The following is a 27545-nucleotide window of genomic DNA, read 5'->3' as shown; positions in this document are numbered from 1 at the left end:
AATTCAAAACACTGTTTGAGATACTTAAGAAAAAAAAAACTTTATTTGTGACGTATTAACAAAACACATTACCAGATTGATTAAATCATAAGAATCACTATGATCACCTTTACAATGATGAGCAGGTGTACAAAAAAGTTATTAACAGATCTGCACTGTCACAGTCGACTGGTATGTGCCACTCACTGCCACACCCAACGACTGAGGAACATTCACTATACACAAGCAGAGAATACATCAACTTTATTTATTTTTTTTTTCATTTTTTTGTATTTTGATATTTTTTTTCTTATTTTTCTGCCTTTTTCTCTACTGGGCAAGGGAAAGGTACGGAGGGTGAGCAAATTATATAATTTCACAATAGTGTCTGTTTGATCATCATTTCAAAGTTGAACACAAGTTAGTTTAAGGACTGATTTTCTTATCCATGAAAATCATATGGGTAAAAACAGAAAGAAAAAAAGGCATTTCATAGCATAACACAATAGCATTATGTATATCTAGAAGATTAAATTTATTTTCAACATGATAAAAAAATGTGTTTCTTTTAGGTTTTTCCACAAATTGCTGTTGCCATGTCTGTATTTACTGTATGTTTGTGTCTGTATGGAGAGGTGTGTGTATTGTCTTTGAAAATGTGTATCAGAGGTATATGTATATATTCCAATACGCATTTCCCAGTGGAAAAACATATCTATGTATATATATAGTATCTATATAGGATCTGTTTCCTTTGCTTATAACATGCAAACAGCCACTTGGTGATCTGACAGCACAGAAGTACACCTGAAGAACAGGGCAGGTGAGGAGGGAATAGTGTGCATGGGAAGGACTGAGCAGCACCTATATACCCCTATAGTGATCGGTAATATGGTGGTCTAATAAAAGGAACAGTGAGGTGAGATTTTATGACACTTTCAATCATGTTGACGCTGTTCCCATTTCTACCACACTATGTTTATACACAATATCAGTGCCAAAACTTCCCAGCAAACTTTTTCCCCCCATATTCACGTGGAGCCATAAAGCAAAAGAAGGGAAATTTTAAGGTGATGCCAGGTGAAGCCAATGAACCTTGCATTTTGTTACCTTTCAGTCACAATTTTTATTATAATAGTAATTATCATAATTTGAATTCAGCCTCCAGCCTCTTTGTACTGCAGCTGAACTGTACTTCCCAGTCAGCCTTAACTGCAATACATGTGCTTGTGCAAAGGAGAAATGACTTGCCCAATAGTTTCTTTGTCTCCTACACTGTATCTACACAATGGACTACTATGACTACTATATTCTGACTCGCACTCCATCTTGCCTCATATCTAGCACAGCATAATCTCAGTTTCTGCTAAGCTCTCAGGCGTCTTCGCAATTCAGTGCATACAAGTCATGCGAGAGATGACAGAGCTGTCAACAATGAGCAACCAGAGGAGACATTCTGGCAGAAGCGCCTAAACTCAGCTGAAGTTGAGACAAAAAAAAAATGTCTATGAGAGTGTGACATGTGTCTGTATGTCTATGTGTCTGTATCTGTGTAAATATGCATATACACATGTTACTGTTGTACAGTTCATTGAAGCAAAGTGGAAAGATGTCCAACCATGTTGATTTGAGGAAACAGGAGTAGAGCGAGGAAACAGGCGGCGGGCAAGCACATCCTACAAGCACTGAAGCAGGCGAGGCAGTGGCGCAAGGCTTAAAGAACAACTATTTAACATTCAAAGACAGAAGAGGACGGATCGGAACAGAAATGAAGCGACAAGCAGAGTTCCTGCTTCCTAGCCATATAATACACTCCCATGTTAAGGGTGGCATTGGCCTTCAGTTTTTGGAGTTTCCACAAAGGGCTGCGTATTCTTTTCGTGTATTTTGAATTTATGTGTTCATGTGTGCGTATGTTTGATTTGTTGGATTGTGTGTAAGCGGCGGAGAGAAAATCAGTGTTTGTGTACAGTAATGTGTGTTTCAGACTGGGTGTGCTAATTCAGACCCCATTAACCTGTGTCATATCCCAAGAGAAGAAGCCATGTCAGGGGCTGGTTGCATCAGCTGCACGTAGGTTCCCTAGTTATGGCTGAAGTCACCACTAATCCCATTTCAAGCATTGCTAAAATTACAAGCGGTACCACTACAGAAATCTGTCCAAACGTAACCTTAAGTAAACGCTAAAAATATTAAGCAAGCAATAAAGCAGGTGCAAATGATACAAGTCACACAAATGCACTCACTAACAGTAAAGAATCTAGTTTTCTGCACGCAGCATTTTTTTTTTCTTTAGCAGTTCCCTGCTGTTTTGCAACTTGAAGAGCCACAGCCATGATTTTGAATGTTTCTGTCCATTGTCTACACATTGCACAAACACTGTGGGCTATTTTCAACTATTTAGTGTGTCATTCCTTTTCTGTTGGCATTAGATTCCATGGAATGTGAAAAATAATACGCTGAGACTCGCCTTAGGTACTGTACCTAATCTCGTTAATTGTGTCAGTGCAGTAGCTACACTATAGTGTGATGAAAATACGGCTTAAAGCAAGGACAAAATTCGATGTGTTCACTTTGATGAACTGTGCGAAACAGTTCAGAGTCTCAGCTAATGCATTTTTGTGCTATAGTCCATTAAAAAAACAGGTAAAAAAACCCAATAGAATTTCCAAAAACAAAATGATGTGCTTTAGAAAATGATTAGCCTTAAAAAATGATTGGTAGAAAGTGGACTAAAACATTCAAATACTAGCATTTTCCTTTAAAATTCAAATGAGAATCGGCCATGTTTTATGCCAATCTAGTCCCAAAACCATCCAGTATATTGCTATTACTTATTTGCTACTCATTCTAACTTTTAATAATATCAAAAGATCTCACCTTTGAACTCGCGTCTTAATACCTACTCTATCATTGAATTTAGCGACATGCTAATTGCAAAGGAATTAGCAGTTATGAGGCCACCACTTTATACCCTAACCTGGGAACAAACTTGCGCATAGTTGGTGCAACCCAGTCCAGGTCCTCAGCCTCCACAATGTGCTATGTTACACTGAAACAGAGCTCTTTATTTGAGCGTGGTCTAACTTCTTTCAGGCACCTTGTAGTCTCAAAGGTGCTAATCCTATGCTACGCATACTATATGCTGTTGTCTTTGCTCATTTTATTATATTTTTTACATATTTATTTTTTATAAAAGCCCACATTTTTAGATTTTCTACAACGCCTCCATAATACTGAAGACAATAGCCCCGTTTATTATTTTTTTTATTTTAAAGTTATTTCTTTTACTTTTTACTTACCCTTGAACTAGTCAAAAAGGAGGAGGGCCAGAGATGTCATCACAGGCAGCCTCAGTTGACAATGGTCGTTACAAATAGTACACCTTTTTTGGGTGCTATTTTTGTTGTTGTTATACAAACTGGGGATGGGGGAAGGGGTTGGGGAAGTGGGGGTGGGCAGCAAATCACAAAGGCTAATCTAAGACAATAAATCATTTTCTGTTGTAATTTGGTCCATTCTTTCGATAAAGAGCATTTGTTTAACAAGTTCGCATGACGTTTGGAGCCAGGCCTGGTCTAATGAGGATTTGGCCACTATACAATGTCTATGCAAATATGGCGCAAGGAGGCTCCCTTGGTTCTACAATATGCATTTGGCTTATTTTTCTGGCTCTGAAATTGGGTAGTTTGTTAATAGCTTTGCTTTCATATCACCACTTCTCTAGTCATCACCGCTTTCATCTTTTCCTTTCTCCTTCTTATCTTTCTTGTCCTTCTTCTTCTTTTTCTTCTTCTTGGCGTCCTCCTTCTTGCCAAAGCTTATGAATTCACCCTTGTCATCCACAGGACCTGGGTCGTGGCGGATAGAGATGATGGCTGGAGATCCAGGAATGATGAAGGCTTCAGGTGGAATCTCTCCTGGTTTCAGGGGCTGAGGAAGGCCATAGCCTTGTTGAGCACCGTATCTGAAGTGCCAGCTGTTGCTGTTAACTCCAGCGCCCACTGGAGGTGATAGCTCTCCACCACCTTCTCCATCTACACAAGCGTGATTAAAAAATGGAAAAAAATAAAAAGGGAAAAGAAAAACAAAGAAAAGAGAATAATTCATTACATTTTATTTATTTGTTAAAGGAACTGTTTAAAATTTTAGGGAATCGATATACTTAGCATTCTAGCTGAGAGATTCTGATTAAAAAAAGGAAAAAAATATAAACTTTTTAAAAACATCACATTGTCTGGTACCCAGTTGCACCATAGAGATGCTGGTAAGCAGACTTAAATACCTTTAATCAGAGCTAGGCTAAAGCTATCCATTTGTTTCTAAAGCTTCCAAGCTAAACTATCCCAAAAGCCAACTAATGAAAAACTCAGCTAAATAAAATAAATGCAATATCACAGACCAAAATAATTTGGAAATGTTAAAGAAAGAGCAAAGTTAAATTGAAATGACAAAAAAGGAGAAAAGAGCTGAAATCAAAGCTATATAGGATATATTAAGGAAGTAAAATCTCAAATGAAAGCATCAATTGTCGAAAGAAGTGGTAAAGATGTGTAACTTGACTGATATTGACTGATATCAATTTTCCATTAATCTTTTATCAATGATATTTTGTTGGTACATTTACACATACACGTTGTATACTCGTTCACTGCGGCCTTAACACGCAGCAATATTTTGATCATTTTGCTTGTAAGTGGTAGAAGCATGATATGATACATTTGGCATTACAGGGTTAAATGTTGGCCTGACAATAGCCAAGATTCATATACTTTAAGGAGAGCAATGCAACCCAGTTCACTGAAGGGACAGGAGGGGACTAACCTTTAAACCACAGGGATGTTTAACTTGGCAGTGCGATTTGTATTTGGATGATGGCTGCAGCATAATCCTACTCTCATTGGAAGCCAGAGACAAGGATTCAACAGTGCATGGATGTGAAAGATTAAGAAACCCAGATTGCAAATTGACAAAAAAAATGAAGAAGGGATCTATAGCCTATATTGAATAATTATTTTAAAACGTGAGAAAAGGACCCATCTATTGAGGTCAAAGGGTCATACATTTCGTAATGCAAAAAGAAAGCGGATGCTAGATGAGATGAAGACGGAGAGAGAAGGGAGAGAGAGCGTGAATGAGAGAGAGGCAGTAAGAAAGATGGGGGTGGGCGGGTTTTGCAGACACGGCGCTCTCAGGCTCACACCAGTTCCCTCTGCGCTGACCTACTTTCAGCCTGGATAATATTTAGATCAAAAACGGGCCCCTACAAAAAGATTCTGTTTGATTTTTCTTTGTAGGCTATTTATGACATTGCTGGAGTGCTGAAATGATTTCAACCACTGCCCCACTGGGAAGTACACTATTTTGAAAATGTGTGCTCTTCAGACGCACAGTGTCCCACAAAGTCCCCACAACGAGTCCATTGAGTATAAAAATATATAACACGTACAGGCTACAATGACAGCAGATGTAATGGTCTCTACTGAACTGGTCAGTCAGTCGCTCTGCATTATTGTACTGTTTAACCTCAGTGAGCATATAAAGTGTATAGGCATGCTTCATATATTATTTATCATCGACTCATTGCAAGTACATTAGATATTAAATAAAGAAACTACAATGCCAGAAAGGGTCATTGTTTTTAATATAGAAGGAGTAGTCAGATAACAGACAAATAAATTATTAGTTCGAATTAGTTTCTGCTTGCAGAAGTGATCATTTAATTATTACACGTGTTTAACATTTTATAATTAGCACATAGAAGACAAGGTGATGGGAAAAAAAGCCAAAATAAAACAGAAACAATGGGGTATAGCCAGGGATCAAATTGGGATTTGGCAGATGGGGGAACTGGAAGCTTGGGTGTCGCAATGCAACGTGGGGGAAAGAATTACTTAGAAATAAGTCACATAATAATTTGTTTAGCAAGCTCAGTAGAATTTTCTTTGCATGTAGACTGCGATCAGCTGACCTGTGCTGCTAGCCCAATATTCACTGCTTTAGCCAAATGAATTCAGCAAGATTTAAGGTGATATTTAATGGGGTAATGAGGAATTATAAAAGGTAGATTCAGTGAGTGAATCTAATCGGCATCATCATCTTAAATATACATTTCTGTGTGCTACCCTTATTGTAGTATAAGCTAGTAATAGTACCCTAGACGTAACCAGCCCAGCATAGTGCATCACTATATCAACTATATGTTTTACCGATGTATAAAATGAATGAGGGTATAACATGTAAGATTCAAGTTTCTAGTCTATAAAATGTAACTTGCTGAGCAGTCCTTTGAAAATTATCTCCTTTCCTCTCTTTCTTACATCTTTCTCCATCTCTGATAGTGTCACACATTAACGTTTTATTTTCTCTCCGTGGGAAATACCGCAATTATCTGATGGATGCATTTTGTGACAAACTGTTCAGAAAGAGTTTGTTTGTTTGCTGATATTTGTTGAGCTGTTTGATAAGATACATTCGAGTTTATGCTCCCTCCTGTTCGGCAGCTAGTTAAGCACCTCTACCAACTTTACGTCTGCGCCGTGAACGCATCACAGGGAAGAGAAAGGAAAAAGGGATGTGTTGAAAGTGTAAGCGTGCTGTGGGATGTCATTATTTTCTTACCACTGAGCAAATACCTCCAGGCTGTCACTGAAAGCAATGCTAGTCTGCAGCGCATGAAAATGAACTCATTCAATAGTAATAAGCATTAACCTGCCTATCAGATTTTATAAGTCGCCAACTGTGGGAGCTGGACTGCTGTTCTAGATCCTTCCAGGCCACATTAACACCTGGGTATGCAGAGTAATCTGGTTGACCTTTTTCCTTAAAATTCACCCAACTTTCTGCATTTTTTTTGTTTCTTTGCTTAAATAACCAGCTAGTAATTATTTAGTGTCAGATGTTATTATCTCACATTAACATTAGTGGGCTTACTACTAATAAACTCTAATGCCAGTCATTTTAGGATTAGGATTATACCATTTGACGGTCTGTTAGCATATGTTTAATCTGTGCTCAACAAAGTCCGATTTAACTGATTCCATTGCTAAAGTGAGAAAGTCCACTTCTCATGTGGAGAAGAAAGAACATACTTTAAGTAATAAAATATGAAAAGATAGCTGCTCAAATGCACGAAAAACTGCGGGAGAAAATATAGTGCACTTTACTGTTCTATACATAGTATACAGTTCATTTTTATGTAACAGACACACCATTTCCTGTTACCTGATAAGTCCTCTTAAAGGAAGGGGATTTTTTTTGCTTATATTTTGGGAGTTCTAAGTAATATTGTCTTATCTAATAGTTAAATGTTCACAAAGGGTCTTTCCACATTTTACATTTCATTTTTACAGGTTAATGTATGTAAACATGCAATGTGAAAACACAGTATTAAAATTAATTTGGGGCAAGCGTTATAACCTGCAGTTTACTTTTCACCATAAAATTACACGTGACACAGTAGTTTGGACAGTAGTGGTGACACAGTAGTTGAGAACAAGCCATTAAAAGGTCATTAAAATTTCAACCTGGGGTTTTTGAACAAGCAGTGAGCATATTTGGATCAATGGATATAAGGATATCAGTTGTCAAATATCAAAACTCAAGCAGAAACTCTTAGAAGGTCTATACCTCACAGCAAATCATATTATTTGTTAGATAACTACACTAAAAATACTTCAGAAGGTACCAGAGAGACTTCCAGTTCAGTGACTCAAATTAGCTGAGGTAAAGCTTAGCGTCTACCTATCAGTCAAAGGGGCCATGGGCCTAATAATACATAGTGTTAAGCCTTTAAGCAATTTAAACAGGTGATCTCAATATATTAAAACTCACTCTAGAGTTCCCATAAAGGCCAAAAGATTTCTGGTCTCCATAGAGGCTGTAAAAACATTTATTTCTGCTGTCTGGCAATTTACCATTGGGAGGGAGGGATTGGCTTAACCTTTGAGCCAGGGCTGCTTAATTTTTCATCCTGAAATGTTGCTACTTGGGTTGGTGGAAACATGTGGGTCTATAATCTGTAGTAAATAAATGTTTGGAAGATCTTTAGATTTTCTACAATTTTAATTTTGATTTGTAACCATGTTACCATTACCTGCTTAGAGTAGCAAATGTGTGTGGATACAGTATACACAGAGCAGAGGTCAAAAAGTTTGTATTTCTCTGCATGATGTACAGAGAAGTACAATATCCACTGACACAGCACACCGAAACAAATGGGTATCGCCTTACTGTCTTGGAACATTCTAGGGCTTCATGCACTGTTTGACAAAATCCAGACCTCTGGCATTGTTCATTTAAAAAACAACCCACGTTTTAATTCAGACATTTCCTGTTTAGGTGTATATAAGCTCTTCATGTCACAGAGTGCAATATTTTAAAGAGCTTTGCTGCCTTTGTGCTGCTGTTTATCTAACATGCCGCAGCCAGTGTTTCTTTTTAACAGCCTATACTTCACAGCAAATGGATTACACTGTAACTGCTAGTGAGCAGGGCAGTATAGCGAGGAGCATGTTGTGGCACCTGATGTGAAAATAGAAGGGTGTCGGAAGCCTCATTTGGTGTAACCTACATTTAAAATAGGCTACTCCGAGACACGGTTCCATCTGAAATGAATCCCTCTGATGGTTTGTGGCACACTGAAATGCGACAATCACAGTGCTCGTACATATATGTGACATGTACCACATGTATTCTGCATAGGATGCATAAACCTTGCTTTTCCACCTGATATCCTCTAAAATGCCTTTTCTTTCTTTCTTAAAACCATGGTTTTTCCAAGTCCCCTTCCCCTTTACTCCTCTGTTTTTTTGTCTCTAAATATTCCATTCAGAGATATGACCGGTTGCTATGGAAACTGCCTTCGCCCACTCCCTGCTGATGGAGGGTGCGGCTGCTGCAGCAATCTCTCAGTTAGACAGTGTTGCCAGGCAACAGGTCACATGGTGTTCCCTAGCAACACCACTACTGCAGGAACCTGCCAATCCTCTTAACCTTTCTCTCTCTGTTTCTCCATCCCCCCACACCTCGCTCTTTTTCCCTCCATCCCCCTGTACGTCTCCTCTGTTCATCTTCTAATCACAGTTTCTTTAAATGTTGCCACATCTTTCTTTTTTTATGGCACTTTCTTGTTTGTGATAACAGCACATCTCCCCCTCTGGCATCAGACAAATGTCTCCTCATCTGCACCAAGGGTCACTTACATAAACACAGTTTTGAAGGTGCCACATTTAGATGCATCACAGCATGTCGGAAGACTTCATTGTGATAAATCGCAGCAAAGATTTCTGGCACAACCTCACCTACTTCCAAGGTGCATGGAGAGGATGAAAGAATTAACAATGCAGGAGCTCTAGCAACACTTGATGGAAGATGAACAACTTTAATAATTGGTCAATTATTAATAATTGGTCAATTATTAAAGGCTCCATTGTGATAACAGTTTGCTACGGATGTGAAAATGTGTCACAATAAAGGATGACATGTAACAGAGAGGATAAACCTGTCTGTGCTATTGCACTAAGCCACTTCTAAAAATGTATTTCCTAATGCATCAGCAACAACTGGAAGGACCACAGTATGCTGAGCACTCCGCTTAAAGATAATATTTGAGACAATATTTGAGTCTTTATAGGGGCAGAGTTGGCCAGATGGTTTCCATCTGCTGTAAGTAAAAAAATTGCACATTTTTTGCTGCACTCTGGCAGAGGGGAATACACTAGAACTGGGAAATAATGCAGCTGGTATCTCAAACAATTTCCCAATTTCCTTTTATACAGAGAGAAAAAAAATCTTTATTTATACATGTTTACTGACAGGCAGTAAAATCACATTCTTTCCCTGGTTTGCCAAGTGATTTACTGTGATGCTACTCTTCACTCTCAAGTGTCTACGTATGTCCTAATTCCTGAAGCCAGACAGAAAATCAATGAATGGAAGCGGGGGTGGAAGAATAGGGGGACGGTTCACAGTGCTGAAACATGGTTTTGAAATCTTGCTTACCAAAGTCTTCCAGCCTCTGTGCCCTTGTAAAGTTCCACACACAAACTTTTAAGCATGAGCTCTAAGGCACACTTTCTGTAAAGCACAGGTCTATGAGTCCAGCTTTCTTCACACATCAGTTGTGTTGCAACATTTTTCAGCACTGTCACCCACTCACTAACTCATTCTTATAAGAGACAGCTGCTTTTTCTGATTTCTAGCTCTTGCTTGCTGCTGTTGTGGAAAGTGACAATATTCTAGGTATGAAAGTGCTCTACATAAGGGTCCAACGGCTTTGGTGGCTATCTGACTATGCATGTTGCTTGGCCTATGGAACTCTGCATACATGCTAATTTGTTTGTTTGCTGACAGTTACATGATGAGACAAATGTCAATTACTTATTTATGGTAAATATTAATGATGGATAAAAAGTTATAGTAGTTATAGGGTGCTGGTTTAGCTGAGTGGGTGAGCAGGTGACTGGCCGGGTTCAAGTCTGACCCGCGGCCTTTTGCTGCATGTCTTCCCCTCTCTCTCTCTCCCCGCTTTCCTGTCTATCTACACTGTCTCTATCCAATAAAGGTTAAAAGGCCAAAAAAATGATCTTACAAAAAAAGTTGCAGGTAGAGATCGAACACGGGCAAAAGAAGAACCTGTCAAATTTAGGAAAAAAATCTTTAAAATTTTGGCATAAGGTGTTAACCTTGGCAGTGGGCTTCACTGTTCAGCTGCCCTTCAAGTTATATCATGATGTAAGGACAAAAACAGCTTCTCATCCATCAAAAAGTAGAACTTTTTCCTTTGCTTTATTTTATTGTTTTGTATTTTATTTTATTTTGTTTTATTGTGTTTTGGATTTTTAGTCTACTTTTTCTTGGGACTCTTTTTTCTAATGTACAGTACTTTGGTCAACACTGTTGTTTTAAATGTGTTATATAAATCAACTTGACCTTGACCTAGATGGTTTAACCCAAATTATATTTTGGGTATCTGAACTATTTCTAGCTAAATATTCTGAACACATCTAGCTAACACAAAATCAGTTTTAAAAAATCTTCATCCTGTATCCTGATTCCTACATTTCCACTCACCTGCAGCACTAGATACAGTGGGCCAGTTCTGAACCAGCATGCCCTGGGCTCCCTGCATCACAGAGGACTCCTCCATGTGGACGGAACTGAAAGGCAATCACATTTAGCAAAGTCAGTGAAAAATTTGCAAACATTCAGATATTTAAAAATAGGACACGTTTTTCTTAACATTCGGAGATTTTGTTATGAAATTCAAATGATTGTTGGTGCAGACCCTGGAATCCATCCAGAACTGAGCAATTTAAAATAATAGTCTAATAAGATGACATTTCTGTTTAATATAAGGCAAATTAAGTGGTATTCAAATAGCTTAAAAACTTTCAAACAGCAATACTGATTATTTTAGACCTTGACAGTGGCTTTCTGGCTCTCCAGAAAGAGAGGTTGTGGATACATTCATGTGGTCTTGTTGCAAGTGGGTACAGCCCCCCACCCCACCCCCACTTTAAAAAAACAAAAACAAACCCAAACCATCCCACCCTTCAGGCTGAATACCTGTGCTTTGCCTCCTATGACAGAATATCTAAAGGCTCAGGGCTTTTGTAATACATTTAAATTGGTCTAGGAATAGCTATGAAGAAAGACGGAGCACATAAAAGAATGAGCGACTTTTCACAGAATAGAAATATGCATACTGACGACTACTGTAGGACTACATGAAGTGCTCTTTAAACTTTGCTGCTTATAATGGAAACTGAAAATAGCTGTTCTGTCCCAGATAACCAGCTGTTTTATGTGGTTGTGTTTGTGGTTGAAGTTGACCAGGATTAAGAACCGCTAAAACAGTGCGCACCAGTATACACTATAACTACACTAAAATACTATAACTATGCCCAAACACCTTGCTACATAAAAACAGTGCCACTTGCAAATAATAACAAAGGTGCACTGGAAGTCTTCATTTTCATTAATTTTGGAGCTTCTATGTAAAATATGACTTGACGGATTTCTGCACATGTAATCGTTCCATAGCTTTTGAAATTTATAAGCATAATGAACTATCATGATCCATGCTCGGTGTTTTGAATAGTAATTGAATATGTCTAAATGACTTTGATATCACAATAGAATGATGCATAAAATGCATATGTTTCATTGTGTGCCTTTAAAAAAAGTAATTCAACACTTTAAGTGACAAATACTTTCATATTCACTTTGAAATAATAGCATAATGTAGGTTAATGTAGTTGTTACATGTTTATACAAATACATAAGAATACTACTGATGGCAATAGTATATAGAGAGCTTTTCAAATATAGAGCTTTTTAAAAAGATCAGTTAAACCAGTGAAAAAGTCATATAACAGTCTATCAATCAAATTTTTTACTAATTAATAGTACAGTTTGAGACTTTCTACTTTGTTTTGCCATCATTTTTGGGTGTGCTAACTTTTCATCTTCTGATCTTTGTTTCACCTTGTGTGTGTTAGCAGGGGCTGAGCTATAAAAAGCACAGTAGGTGAAGTGAAGACAGCAAAACTATTTAAGTTAAAGAGCACTTGCTACTTTTCTACGAGTGCAATAAGCCTACCAACAAATGTTAATCTGTTTGCATCCAAGGATGAGCAGATGTCAATCCCAGATGTCTGAAAATCAGGCCAGAATATCAGCATTTCTAAATCAGCCAACCTGAATCTGCCAGCAGTAACAAGGTTGCTAGAAGTTCTCCTTCTGATGGTAGGAAAGCTAATTCTGGCCAGTGCCCTAGCAACCCCCAAACAAGAGGAAGAGATCTGGCTTTCACCTACACTGGCTGCTAGAGAGAAAGACTAACAAGGGTACAATTAGGTGCAAAAATAGGAATTTAACTCAGTTCTGAGAAAGAAAAACAATTATTTTAGTTTGTCCAATTTTCTGAGTGAGTGAGCAAACCTGCCCTTTTCCATCCTGGTCTCCAGTTTTTATGCTAAGGGAAGCCAACTGACAGCTTGCTGTATAGCTTTATCTTTACCATGCTGACACTGTGGTGTGAAAACAATCACATTTGAGGAAATGCATTTGGCAGAAAGTCAAAATATTTGACTAAATATGAGTGTATGAGCTTATATAAAACCGCCACACCCACCCTAGCAAAAAATCTTTTCCCTCATCCATTTGTTATAAATATATAGTTAATTGTTGTCGACTAGGTTTTCTGCAGCACATTAATACTATCATCTGCAACCTGCATTATCTTGATTTTCCCATGAAGAAAAAATGACCAGGTGTATTCGAAGCAGTTTGATGTATACGAATATGACACAGAAAGTACTGATGTATTGCACTTCTGTCTACACTCAGAATATGGGTCAACAGTGCTGGTGTTACATGGTGTGTGATACATTACAGCACGCCTGTGTTGCGGCTAAGTGTTGATGTGAGCCATCTCTGTGTCTCTGTGTGTTTTACAGTCACTGTCATTTAAGAAGTGGCAGCGGCAAATTGCAGTGATGATTTATCTGAATCCATGTCATGTAACGGTGACTTGATGACAGAGTGCACATGATCCATACAAATTAACACTAATATCCAATTAAATCAACTTAGACTGAGAAGATGACTTCACAAATGAGCTCTAAGCACTGGTACCATGAAAATTGGGAGAATTTTGCAGAAAGCATAGGCGTGTGAATAGTAAACACATTAATTCCTGATGTCCCTGCTGTTTTTAGATCAACTTATGGGGAAATAAATGACATTTTCTGACATAATCATGGGGAAACTGTTAAGTTTTGTTTTGGGTAGAATTTTTTGTAATCGTTGGTGCTTTTTTCTACGATGCTCTTCATTTCAGTATTCTCTGATTTGCAGCTAATGACACTGCTTAAAGTGTAGTGCTTCATTAATTAGATATATGTAGGTGGGAATACTCGAATATTCATGAAAGAGCAAGCACACTAAAATCACAGCAATCTATTGTTGACACAATACCTTATAGAGGTTTCAAGCCCAAATCTTAGAAATCATGATTTTAGGAGAGGATAATCATAGCTAGAGTACTACAGTGTTTGTAGACTTAAAACAATTAACTTTTTTTTAGTTTAATATGTCTTTGGAGGTGTTGTTTTGTGTGGATTTGGTCTAGCAATAAGAAGTAGAAAAACTTAGAGATGTAAAAAAAACATCATCTTTGCACAATAATATGTGATACACAGAGAAATGCAAATGCATGCATGGGGTGGTGGTGAGGGGCAGTTGTACATGCAAACACTGAAGCACATGTGCATGTGATAATCTAGGAAATGTCATCATCTGCCTGTTTGTCCTTCATGCTTCCAGCTTAAAGACTGCAAGTGAGGGAGTGATGCCCAGAATGTAGATGACCTATATAGTATTTCACTGCAGAGGACCACGGCTATGAATCCAGTGACCGAACCGCAAAGGCCTTTTCCCAAAGGGAGTGGTTGAGGTTAAAGGTTCAAACAAATGCTTAGGCGCCACTCACAGTCATTTCTGAAAAGCTACAGCATTAGTGTTGCAGTAGCTTTTTGAATCGTTTCCATAGAGGTGTAGGGATAAATGTAACTGTAACATGTGAATAAATCATTTGCTTGGGGAATCGTATATGTTATAGCTGCGAGAGCAAAATGAGGGGTCTCTCTAATGGTGCAGACTAGATGGCGGCAGGATGAGCAGAGTGGAAAGGTGGAACCTTTTCTGAGATGATAAAAAGTTGCACAAGACTTTAACGTGGAAAATGCTTACCTCTGCACCCCTGCCCTCAAAGATGCAGAATATCTCCAGTCAGCATTCGGGGCTTTGGGCTGAGCGAGCAAGAGGGAGAGAGAGGTAAAAGAAAATGAAGGAGAGAGAGGTAGAGACAGAGAGGGAGGATGAAGAGAGTAAGTTTAGCTTGATCTCATACTGTGCAGAGCCATGGCCTCATCAATTAATCATGATACGCATCCCAGCTCTGGACGTGATCGGAACACTGCAGTTGTGTCACTGATTGCAAGCACAAACAAACACACACGCTTATGCACGCACGCGCGCACACACACAAACACACAAACAGACGAAAGGACTTTAAAAAGGACAATGGCTGCAAGCCATATTGACAGCTTCTGGACAGTCTCTCATTCCACTGCTCTGTAAATGTGTGAGCTGGGAGAGTAATGCCCTTTAAAGGAATACTATGATGACAGTACAGACTGATGCGTATGTGTTTGTGTGTCACTGGAGTAAATCTGTCTGCTCCTGATGAACCTAGCTGAGTGCTTCAAATTCCCAGCAGCCCTCTGGTAAATAATTGCCTTTAAACTCCAATAAAAAAGAGAGACCAGCCACATCCAATATCTCTGGCCTGCATTGGTCCTTGCTATATTAAGATACGGCTATCTCAGCTATCAACACATAGTATTTATAAAAGTATTTCCTCTTTACTTGTGCTCCTTTTCTGAATATCTCATCTAAAACATTAAATTATCATTAATCAATGGTAACTGTATGGGCACATTTTAATAGTACATAGCACATTCTATACTTGCACTGAAAACCTGATAAACAACATTCCACATGAGCACAGAAATTTAAAAAGTATTGGTGAAGTTCAGATCTTGAGGCTATTCACCATTGAAAGCCTGCTAGGACTCCCAGAAATAAGTGGAAGTCCCAATAGGACTTTGGTCATTGTAGATTTCACTGATGATTCTACATTTAAGTTCAAAGAACGTCCCCCTCTTTGAAATATAAATGGCATAGAAGGGGCAAGTCATTGTTTTAATGAGCTAATGCTTCACAGCCATTAATTATGCCGGACTCTTTCATAATCATGTTCTTCATGAGTAGGCACATGCACAACGCTGAATTTAAAAAAAAGCTGTGTTTAAGAAACAAACCTGCGCTGGCAGCAGCAGCAAGTGTCCCAGATAAAGAAAGCACATCATGTTCCTTAGTTCATATCGGGGGGAGTATTTTTGCTGGTAGACCCAGCCCATTTGAGTAAATTTAATTTGTAAGGCTGATGAACACAGTGTGGAGGTTAATTTCATTTACACTGCTACACTTGTCTTGATCAGATTTCTTTTTAAAATAACTAATTTACCAGAGACTGCCACCTGCTAATAAAGACAGGGAACTCGTGGAAAATCCAAACCTTCATCATCATATAAATTAAAAAAACAACAACAACAACAACACAAAAAACTAAAAATAACCAAAAAATTAATATTTGCATCATCAGCAAGCATTAGTGATAAAAGCAGAATATGTCACCCCAAACTTTTTTGCAAGACTCATTTAAGACATAATCTAAATGACTTTAGAATAACTTTAACATAAACACAAATGGAAATAATGTGCTCAGGAAATCACATAAGCCAAGCACTTGATTTTAATATTGCCAGTTAAAAAGCTCTATTATTAAATGAGGTTAACTCATTAATGATTCTCTCTTTTTAAAAAAAAATAAAAATCACCCAGAAGTCATAAATGCAATACAGCCATAAAAATAAACCTCAAAACTAACCATAAGCAGAAATCAAGTCAGGAAACCCCAAATGCTCCTATTTCACTGTCTTACTCAGTCACACACAACAAAAACACAGACAAATCAAAACTGCATGCAAAGAGGGTGAGCAAGTAGTAGGAATGATACATGACCTGTTCCTGGTGTAGACGTGATGACAATCTCAAGGTGAAACACAAATCTCTGAATCATCAGAAATAACATAGGACCCTTGAAAAGCATTACAACTGACACTAATTCGGTGTGAGTGCTGAGCTAGGCTACACTGAGTAAGTTTGCAGTGCAAGTGGGAACTAAACAAAGAGACTGAAGCTTGCAGGGATTCAGTTCAGTTCAGGAGAGGGTAAAAACCTGACGTGCAACATGTCATCTCCCTGCAGCAACAAAGTGACAGTGAAAGAGAATATGGTAACACTGCACACTGGCACAATATTGGAATGAAAAGTCTTGTTTGGCATGTTTAAAAGTGCCTAATACTGCTTACACCTTGGTCAAATTCAAGACACTTTTTAAAACTTGAAGGTTCCTGACCTTCCGGCTATGCGGACAAAAGGTAAAAATAAAAAATTCATGACCCACCTCTGGGCAGATTTGGAGGGACGCATCGGGCATGCTCAGTCTGCGTACAAATCCACTTCCACTGGTGAAAAAGCGGTCGGCACCGCTGCCCCAGGTGCCGCTGATGGGTCGTCCTGTGTTGTAGAACATGAAAGTGTCACTGCCAGACGTGGCAGTCAGGCAGGTCTTGTAGCAGTAAGTCTTCGTTAGGGAGCCATTCCCACGTACTTCGATGTAGTGAGGCTCCACTTTTAGGTCTCTCCGAAGCACCACATTGTTATTAGGCTGGCCTGGAGCTCCACTGCTGCCACCTCCGCCAGCACTCACGCTGCTGTTCCCACCATCTGGAGGGGGTTTCTGTGACACACAGCATGGGGAACAGGACCCAGGCTGGGTGCAGTAGGCGTGGCAGCGGACGATAGCCAGCACCACCACAGTGACCAGGAAAACAAAGGTCGTGGCACTCAAAGCCACGGTCAAGTAGACGGTCACTTTTGACAAAGGGATTGGGCCTTGAGGTCGCATTATCCTCTTGGGATCAGACACCACTTTTGGTGGCACCTCCATGACTGCCACGTTAATAGTAGCGGTGGAGGAAAGAGCAGGCTGGCCATGATCCTTTACAAGAACAGTTAGAGTGAAGGAGGTGGAGTTGTCTTCCAAGATCCTCCGAGTGGTTCTGATCTCTCCGTTGTGTTCGTGCACCTTGAACAAGTCCGGGTCAGTGGCTGTCTCCAGCACATACCCCAGCCAAGCATTTGGACCAGCGTCTGCATCGTATGCCACCACTTTGGTCACCAGGACACCAGGTTCGGCATTCTTTTGTACCGTCTCCAAGGAGCGCGTGCCATTGCCAGGGGGGTTGACTATCAGTGGTGCATGGTCATTCTGATCCATTATATAGATGTAGACTGTGGCGACGCGGCTAAGCGGAGGAATGCCCCCATCTTGGGCTTTGACCTGGAAGTGAAACTCTCTCAGTGACTCATAGTCAAAGGCTCGCAGGGCATAAGCCTCCCCTGTATCGGCCTTCACAGACACATATGAGGTGACAGGAATGCCGTGGTTGTTGTCATTGAGCACTGTGTAGGTGATGCGTGCGTTCTCTTTGATGTCGGCATCTCGAGCTTTCACAGTACACAAAGAGGCCCCGGGGGCATTGTTCTCAGCCACATAGACTGTATATGAGGTCTGTTCAAATCGTGGAGGGTTGTCATTAACATCTGCCACATCCACCTGTATAGTCTTCTGGGAGGATAGGGGAGGATTTCCTCCATCTGTGGCACTCAGAGTGACATTGTAGGCATCAGTGGTCTCACGGTCCAGAAAGGCTGAGGTAACCAGAGTGTAATAGTTTCTGAATGACTTGATCTTGAATGGAAGGCCTGCTGGGATCTCCAAGTTCACCTGCTTGTTAGCTCCAGAGTCTCGATCAGTAACACTAATAAGGGCCACAACTGTGTCTGCACGGGCATCCTCCCTCACGGGGCTCGACAGAGATGACAACACTATCTGAGGGACGTTGTCATTCACATCCACAACCTCTACTACCACCTTACAGTGTGCTGCCACAGCACCGGGGCCCCTGTCCATTGCTTGAATGTACATCTCATAGGAGTTAGTCTCTTCATAATCAACATTGTTTCTCACTCTTATCTCTCCTGTATTAGTGTCCATGCTGAACATCTGCCTCACTCTCTCCGGGGTGTAGCTGCTGAAGGAGTAATAAATCTCCCCATTTGTGCCCTCATCCAGGTCAGTTGCATTCAGTTTGATCACCAGGGTGTCTTTGGGGGAGTTTTCTAACACTTTCACTTTGTACACTGAGCTGTCAAATGAGGGAATATTGTCATTTGAGTCCAGTACCCGGACACTGATTTTAGTCGTCCCTGTTTTTTCCGGCGTCCCACCGTCCACAGCACTTAGAATTAATTGATGGTAAGGCGTCTGCTCGCGATCAAGGGGCTTTTTGAGCACAAGCTCGATGTGCTTTGTATTTAGAGAGGGTTTGTTAGAAACCAGCGCGAAATGGTCGTTTGTGCTAAGCTGATACATGCGAACAGAATTTGACCCAGTATCTGGATCTTGAGCGTTTTCAATTGGGTAACGAGACCCCGGCAAAGCAGACTCTATTATTTCCAATTGATACTCGTCTCTGGGGAACTGCGGCGCATTGTCGTTGGCATCTACAATCTCCACCTCGACGTGGTGCACTTCAGTGGGGTTTTCAATCAGCACCTCTAGATTAATGAGGCAGGTGCTGGATAAATCGCACAGTGCCTCCCTGTCAATCCTTTCATTGACAAGCAATTTCCCATTTTTGGGGTTGACAATCACATTGCGTTTGCCGCTGTTGGAGGTTACCTTGATTTTTCGGGTGGCGAGCTTTCGAATATCCAGCCCCAAGTCATGCGCCAGATCACCAACCAGTGCCCCATTTTCTAGTTCTTCTGTAATCGAATATCGTAACTGTCCAAATGAAAGGCCACAAAATAATGAAAATATCACAAAATAAAAAGGCACATTATTCCCTATCCGGTCGCACAGCCCAGCCACAGCCATTGCAAGCTCACAGGATCCGCAGACGGATTAAATGCAGCCTTCCGCCTTTTTAGCTTGCAGTATCTCGCATCCCAGCACCTCATTAAGGTGGGCTAATTGGTCTCCCGGTAAATGAAACAGAAGCGGCTCATCCACTGTGATACCCGGCTGAAGCGAATCCTCTCCAGCGCATCCATATTACCTTTGTCCGTGAGGCGCTTTTTTTGTCTCCAATGCGCGCTGCTGACGGGTGTGTTTCCCTGTCGCTGGAGCCGTTAGATAATCAAGGCAGGCGAAGTTTTACCTTATGGAATCGGAAAAGACCGCTGTCCCTTTCAAAATAAAATTATAAGCGGTCTGTGCCTAAGTTTGCTTGCACTACAAGAGGAGAAAAAATTACTTAACCAATCCAATGTGTGGGATTCTGTTAGGCGCTGAAATAAAAGAAAAAAGGTCACAGCTTGTCAAGGAGTTCTGTAATTCCTTGCTTACAAAACAATTTTGTAAAATTTTGAACCATTATCAATAATAATTTGTTCATAATCACATAAAAATTTGTGATACGTCACTTAACCATCACCATTTTAAATAGTTATTTTAGTATTGATTAAAGACTTTTATGTGAGACGTGATGCTTGAACTGTATTACATTTTTTTGTGCCTCATGTTGTATGACATGATTAAAAAGTATTATGTTTATGTATTTAATTTAGTTTAATAAATGGAATTATGAACCAAGCACTACGGATCAAATATTTACACAGTATGTTCTGTGCAAAAAAAAAAAATAAAGCAGTACCAGTCTGTTCATATTAGGTTTATTTTGAATGGATAACCGGAACTCATAAAATTCAATGTAGGTGACTTGACCTTGGAAGGACACTATCCGCCCTAGCGCGCACTCAGATTTCAGCTCTCTCCTCTCCGCTGTGGCGCAGCTCCCCGCTTCCCCCTCCACCCATTTCTCTCCTCTCATCCCCCCATTGCGATGTCGGTGTAAGGTCTGTGAGCTAACCACATATTAAAGCACCTCCAGAAAAAAAAAGAATGGCGACCACACAAAAAGACCACATAAATATTTGGCGTATGCATCCAGTCTCACCAGACTTTCATCCAGTAATTAAAATTAGCTGTGCAGCATGTGGCAAAATATTAATCGTAGACTTACAGGGAATTGATGATATAACGTGAATATTTAGTTAAAATGTTTTATTTGGCAGATTCTCTTGGATTCACTATTGCGCAAGAAGTCAGGGGCGGTGGTAATGAATGGATCCGCCGAAACTCTCAGTGTAATAAAATACAAATGTGGGGAAACGTGTTCACAAACACAGACACATGTCCGGGAACTGGCTCATGTTTGTCGTCCTTTGTCTGCTCCGAAGTCGCAAGGATGGTTAATTTGCCAGTGGCGATTCTGCAGCGCAGCCTACCGCATGGCGATCATTTAGGCAAGGCACAGCAGCAAGAAAGCATTGTACTGACAATCACAAGCTCTTCTCCACATGGATCACTGTCAGAGGCAGACCTCAGACTGTCAGGTCACATAATCGTATTAAAGAAGCCCCATAAAGGACCCCATAAAGCAGAAGTCTCATTCCTTGTATGAAACATGATATACGATATACGGGTGAATGATGACAAAATGATGACAATACATATATATATATATATATATATATCTATATCTATATCTATATATATATATATATATATATATATATATATATATATCAAATCAAAATAAAATCAATTTATTTATATAGCACTTTTCACAGGATAAAAACCACAAAGTGCTTCACAGTAATATAAAACAGAATACATTAATAATCAAACATACAGCACAAATCTAATTAAAAGCCCATCTAAATAAATTAGACTTAAGCTGCTTTTTAAAAGAATAAATACAATCAAGGCAACGTAATGATGGAGGGAGAGCATTCCACAACCACTTCTAGTCTTAAAACGAGTTCGTGGGACTACCAACAGCCTTTGATTAGATGATCTCAGGCTGTGAGAGGGAGCGTCGAGTTCTAAAAGATCAGAAATGTAGGCAGGGGCATCACAATTCAAAGCTTTAAAAGTCAGTACCAAGATTTTAAAATGAATTCTAAAATGTACTGGAAGCCAGCGTAATGAACGTAACACTGGTGTAATGTGCTCTCTTTTTCGTGTTTTAGTTAAAAGCCTTGCAGCAGCATTCTGGACTAACTGGAGACGGTCAAGATTCCTTTTGCCCAAACAAAGAAAAAGACTGTTACAATAATCTAAGCGAGATGAAATAAAAGCACAAATAACCATTTCTAACTCGGATTTAGACAGCAAAGTTCGCAGTTTGGAGATGTTTCTTAGCTGAAAAAGGCAATTCCTAATCAACTGGCGAGAGTGTTGTTGTAGGGACATGGCAGAATCAAAGATCACACCAAGGTACCTGAGGCTCAGGTGAACAGATGAGCCAAGAGAACCAAGATGCTGTTTGATTAGAGATATCTAATGTGTGTGTGTGTGTGTGTGTGTGTGTGTGTGTGTGAAAGGAGATTGGGGGTACTAAAGGAGCAACGGAATCATAGGAAATGATCACAAATCATAGAAAACCATGACAGAGGTTTGCTAGGTCAGTAACCATGGCTTGGGGTAGAGCCAGAACATAACACCTATCACACTATGAATACAAAGGAAGCTCTACTCATTACACATTATGAAGCTCAGAGCTTTATGGTGAATAACAAGGAAGAGTAATAGCAATTTGAGGTGAAAGCTAGCAAACCACTGGAAAAAAAAGAGTGACTTGTATCATTTCAATGTAAAAGGGCAGCATTTTGTTTCTGATTAAGCTAACGTCTGGGAAATCGTTCCAAATCAGACAAGCAAAGTCGGTCACAACAGCTGGCAAGGCTGTCCTGATAGCCTTAAGCAGAATAGATCACTGGATGAATGCATCCAATGGAGGAAAGCCATAATGGCTCCTTTGGCTATTTATGCACAGTTAGCTGGACCACTAGAATGTGTTGCAATAATAATCAAAGTTTTATCAGTATTTCTGCAACAAAACATCACTTTAATGTCAATGCCATATGCTACTGAGATATCATGAATCACCACATAGCTGAAGTAAAGAAAAATGAGGAGAAAATAGGTTAAAACAGCCATCGATGTGTTTTTATTTAGTACACAGGAGATATTTTGCTACTTGCACGAAGCTGTTTCCCATCCTGCCCTAGAATTAGCATGCCTTTAGTCCCTAATTTAGATTTTTACTAGCTATTAAATTTCATCTTGGTGCTAATCCAGGGTTGTGATAGTGAAAAACAACAGGCACAAAAGAATTAAAGGTTTACAATATTAAGTCTCAGACTGTGTGAATGTGTGAACTCCACACAGTTATGAAACATTATAATAAAATAATAATAATGTAATAAAAAATATAATTAAGTAATTATTGAATATCGCCATATATAGAGAGGAGATAGAGGAGGTGGCTGATATCCAGAAATCCTACCAGTGGCTGGACAAAGCTGGACTGAAAGACAGCACAGAGGCACTAATCATGGTAGCACAAGAACAAGCTCTGAGTACAAGATCCATAGAGGCTGGGGTCTATCACACCAGGCAAGACCCCAGGTGCAGGCTGTGTAAAGATGCCCCAGAGACAATCCAGCACATAACAGCAGGGTGCAAGAAGCTAGCAGGCAGGGCATACATGGAACGCCATAACCAAGTGGCCGGCATAGTATACAGAAACATCTGTGCCGAATATGGCCTGGAAGTGCCGAGGTCAAAATGGGAGACGCCCCCAAGGGTGGTGGAGAATGACCGAGCTAAGATCCTGTGGGACTTCCAGATACAGACGGACAAAATGGTGGTGGCTAACCAACCGGACATAGTGGTAGTAGACAAACATGAGAAGACGGCAGCAGTGATCGATGTAGCGGTTCCGAATGACAGCAACATCAGGAAGAAGGAACACGAGAAGCTCGAGAAATACCAAGGGCTCAGAGAAGAGCTCGAGAAGATGTGGAGGGTGAAGGTGACGGTGGTCCCAGTGGTAATCGGAGCACTAGGTGCGGTGACTCCCAAGCCAGGCGAGTGGCTCCAGCAGATCCCGGGAACAACAGCGGAGATCTCTGTCCAGAAGACCGCAGTCCTAGGAAGAGCTAAGATACTGCGCAGGACCCTCAAGCTCCCAGGCCTCTGGTAGAGGACCCGAGCTTGAAGGATTGACTGCCCACAGGGGCAAGTAGGGAATTTATATATATATATATATATATATATATATATATATATATATATATATATATATATATATATATATATATGTATATATGTGCATGTTATAGATACACATTTTTCATTCAGTTATTCTCCTTGCTGTTCACCTGTTCATCTGGTTATAGGAACCATTTTGCATTTGTTGCATAAGACTTCTGTTTCCATAGCAACAGCAATTTGATGAATATGTGTGCTAAATTGGATGTGCTGTCCTCACACAGATCTATGCTTATTTATATTCCAACATAAAGAAAGGTCTGTGTTACACTTACCAACAAAGAAAGAAGTGTGGGAGTACACCTTTCACCACAGAAATTTTTGAACTGATCTTAACTTTGCCTGCTGGGGAAAGCCTGTGCCTGTTCATGTTAATGTTCGATTTAACACAAGCCTTTTGTGACTTCTGCGACAGACATGGCCATTTTGCCAAACTGCACAGTATTTAATGGACTCCTGCTTGCATCTAAAACAACCAGCAGACGCATCATAAATGAGTGCAGCAGTAACCCCATGGCAAGGGCAACCATGCACATAGATAACCGGCCACAGGCATCACTCAAGATGGAGCATAAGTCACACTGCACTTCACTCCATCATAGTACATTCAGAAGATTACCCTCCAGTTCGACATTCACTATTTCCATCACTGGTCTCCCTGCGAGTGGGAAGATTGCTTATTGGTATCCTGGTTATTCATGTTTGCATATCCACATCTTTGATATTCAATACATACAACAAATTACAACAAACATACAAAAAAAGACAGATGTTGTCTGTGGAGATCTAGTGAAATAAATGGTAAATTTTGTAGATTCTGCAACAGATTTGTATCAGTGTCTTGTCCAGTGTGTCTCTCTAAATCAGAGTGACAGCCTGGTCATGTCCTTTTCTGCAATAATGTAATAACTGTTTTATCTTTGTCACACGGCCTCCTCACAAAATCAAACAAATGACAGGGATACTTTGCAGGAAACCTCTTTAGTTTTCTTTTAGCTGTAGTCCAGACCAAAGCTCTAGGTGATAAGACTCATGACCCCATTGTGCATGGGCTCCAGCCAGGGTATCTTGGCTGCTCATCTGACTCATGCATAAATGGGTCAAGTTCTCACATGCTGTCTGACACTTTGACCGATAATGCTGCCAATCTAATAGCAACATGGGTTCCTAAATGAAACCAAAAGGGTAAGCTTGTGTAGCAGGTAAAGCTGCTCTGATCTGACCTGATTAAATCAAACGTTTAAAATTGTTTTTTTCTGAACATCACATCCAGATGACAAGTGTGATAACTATTTTATACTGGACGATCCAGCATTGCTCCTCTTCCATCCTCAGAAGTCAGACTGACCCAGTAGCTTCTTGCCAAATCTGAGTGATGTCTTTATTATCCGATTTTAACAAATATGGGTCAGGTAAACCTTGTTTAACTCTGCCGTTGGAGGAGTTAAAGGAGGAGGTTTGGGCCTGGGGTTAGCAACCCCACCCCAGAGAAAATCTCAACCACTACAGGAAATGCCAATAAGAAAAACAGAGACTAACTTTCTGGAAGATGGAGGACCCCCGACAGCTCAGGGACGAATGACGCTAGGTGGTGAAAGCCGAAAGGAAGCCACCGAACCGATTCTCCTTTCGACCAGGAGAACCACTCTAACTTTGGTGGCCCATACCCTGGGAGTGGTGACGGGCAGTAGTAGTAGAAACCTAGTTTAGAATAAACTGCAATGCTAAGTTAGAGTAGAGATTCCCTGCTAAAGGATAATCTTAATATTGCAAATACAATAAGTCTTAAGAGTACGCACATTTTACCATTGTTCACATTGATTAAGAGTTTCTAAATAATATTTTTGCCAAGGTTATCTGACTTTGCCTGAGTGTTCTGGTAGTGTAAGCGTCGACCTCACAGATTTTCTATACACAATATTGCCAAAAGTATTTGATTGTCTGCCTTCACACACATATAAACTTGTGTGACATCCCATTCTTTAGGGTTCAATATGATGTGGGTCCACCCTTTGCAGCTATAACAGCGTCAACTCTTCTGAGATAGGCTTTCCACAAGGATTGGGAGTATGTTTATGGGGATCTTTGACCATTTTTCCAGAAGCAAATTTGTGAGGTCAAACACTGATGTTGAATGGGAAGCCTGGCTTGCAGTCTCCGCTCTAATTCATCCCAAATATGCTCTATCAGGTTGAGGTCAGAACTTTGTGCAGCCCAGGCAAGTTCTTCCACACCATTCATGTCTTTATGGACCTTGCTTTGTGCACTGGTGTGCAGTCATGTTGGAAGAAAAGAGGCCATCCCCAAATTGTTCCCACAAAGTTGGGAACATGAACTTGTCCAAAATATCTTGATATGCTGAAGCATTAAGAGTTCTTAATGGGGCCTCCACACACCTCCACACCATAATCCCCCTCTCCACCAAACTTCAGACAAGTTCTGCTCTCGTGGCAACTGCCAAACCTAGATCTGTCCATTGGATTACCAGACAGAGAAGCGTGATTTGTCAGTCCAGAGAACACGTCTCTAGAGTCCAGTGGAGGTGTGCTTTATATCACTGCATCGAACACTTTGCATTGCAGCTGCTGATGTAAGTCTTGCATGCAGCTGCTCGGCTATGGAACCACATTCATGAAGTTTGGAGGTCTGTAGTGATTGACTGCAGAAAGTTGTCGACCTTGTGCACTAACCCCGATCTGTAATTTTATGTGCCCTCCCAATCACTTTGTTACACAACCACTAACATCTGACGGTGAAATATTTAGCTGTGAGGAACATTCACAAGTGGACTTGTTGCATAGGTAGCATCCTATTGCAGTTTCACACTGGAATTTACTGAACTCCTGAGAGAGACCAATTCTTGTTTGTAGAAGCCGTCTGCATGCCTACATGCTTGATTTTATACAACTGTGGCTGTGGAAGTGATTGGAACATCTAAATTCAATCGTTTAGATGGGAGAGATATAATATGGGCTTATATAGAGTTATCTAGAGTGGACCATCCACAATGTAGGCACCAGATGTCTACTTTATATTTTAGGTATAATATTTGGTCATTGACTCCTTTTCTGAACTTCATTTATTGGAGAAAAAACCCTGCTTAAACATGTGTTTAAAGCAACTAAATCAAAATCACATTAATTCATAAAAAGGAGAATTGTTTTAAGTTGATTATAGTTAATGCAAATCCACACACTGAAGCTGATCTAAAGCTGATCTAAAAGAAGCTTTTACAGTGGCCAAAATATAGACTTGAGTCAGTCCAGATAATCTGGTAAAAATATGCTTAAGCAGCTTCCCCAAAGCTCTGTTTTGAATATTGTATCTCAGTACTAAAGATTAAAATACACTGCCACACTTAACGGATCGATATAGTGCTGTGTGATGAGCTAGCTGCAAACAAAAACATTTCTTTTTACTGTGAGGCAGATAGATTTTAAAATGATTTATAATGAAGCCCACACATTAGATATGGAAGCACTGCAGCATTGCAGAAAAAAGTGGTGATGATGTGTAATGGGGTGCTTAATTGCATACCTCTTCAGACCACAAAGTTGTCTGAAAAAAAACCAAAACAACTTCTACTACATTACAGATTACAGCAGAGAGGAGTTTGTTTTTTTAAGTGCTGCTGCTTCACTATAAGTGCACTCTGAAAACACTTAACCTAACCTAACATCGG

At 40.0% G+C, this 27545-nt stretch overlaps 1 protein-coding gene across 2 annotated transcripts; it reads right to left on the bottom strand.

Annotated features, from left to right (window-relative positions):
- Positions 1 to 21: 21 nt before the first annotated feature.
- Positions 22 to 19868, bottom strand: LOC102789424 (protocadherin alpha-C2-like). 2 transcript variants are annotated; one of them, XM_006799483.3, is made up of 4 exons: positions 17078 to 19868; positions 14737 to 14795; positions 11053 to 11138; positions 22 to 4016 (listed from the first exon to the last, which is right to left on the bottom strand). In XM_006799483.3, exons 1-4 carry the CDS (start codon positions 19616 to 19618, stop codon positions 3703 to 3705), a joined length of 3000 nt encoding a protein of 999 aa, XP_006799546.1. In that variant the 5' UTR covers positions 19619 to 19868; the 3' UTR covers positions 22 to 3702. The 2 variants fall into 2 exon arrangements, with proteins under 2 accessions (XP_006799546.1, XP_006799547.1); XM_006799484.3 differs by lacking the exon at positions 14737 to 14795 and having other exon boundaries at positions 3883 to 4016.
- Positions 19869 to 27545: the final 7677 nt, after the last annotated feature.

The sequence above is a fragment of the Neolamprologus brichardi genome, chromosome 10 (genome assembly GCF_056152115.1).
Source record: "Neolamprologus brichardi isolate AB-2024 chromosome 10, ASM5615211v1, whole genome shotgun sequence".
Lineage (NCBI taxonomy): Eukaryota > Metazoa > Chordata > Actinopteri > Cichliformes > Cichlidae > Neolamprologus > Neolamprologus brichardi.
This window is presented reverse-complemented; position numbering and strand designations above follow the sequence as displayed.

Bases quoted from the DNA above. Each gene is read 5' to 3' on its own strand.
- LOC102789424 (XM_006799483.3), bottom strand. From the start codon at position 19,618: ATGGCTGTGGCTGGGCTGTGCGACCGGATAGGGAATAATGTGCCTTTT. The intron at 14,796-17,077 runs GTGGGTCATGAA...TTGCTCGCTCAG, and splicing joins CCCTCCAAATCTGCCCAGAG to CCCAAAGCCCCGAATGCTGA. The intron at 11,139-14,736 runs GTAAGCATTTTC...ATTGCCTTTCAG, and splicing joins TTGAGGGCAGGGGTGCAGAG to TTCCGTCCACATGGAGGAGT.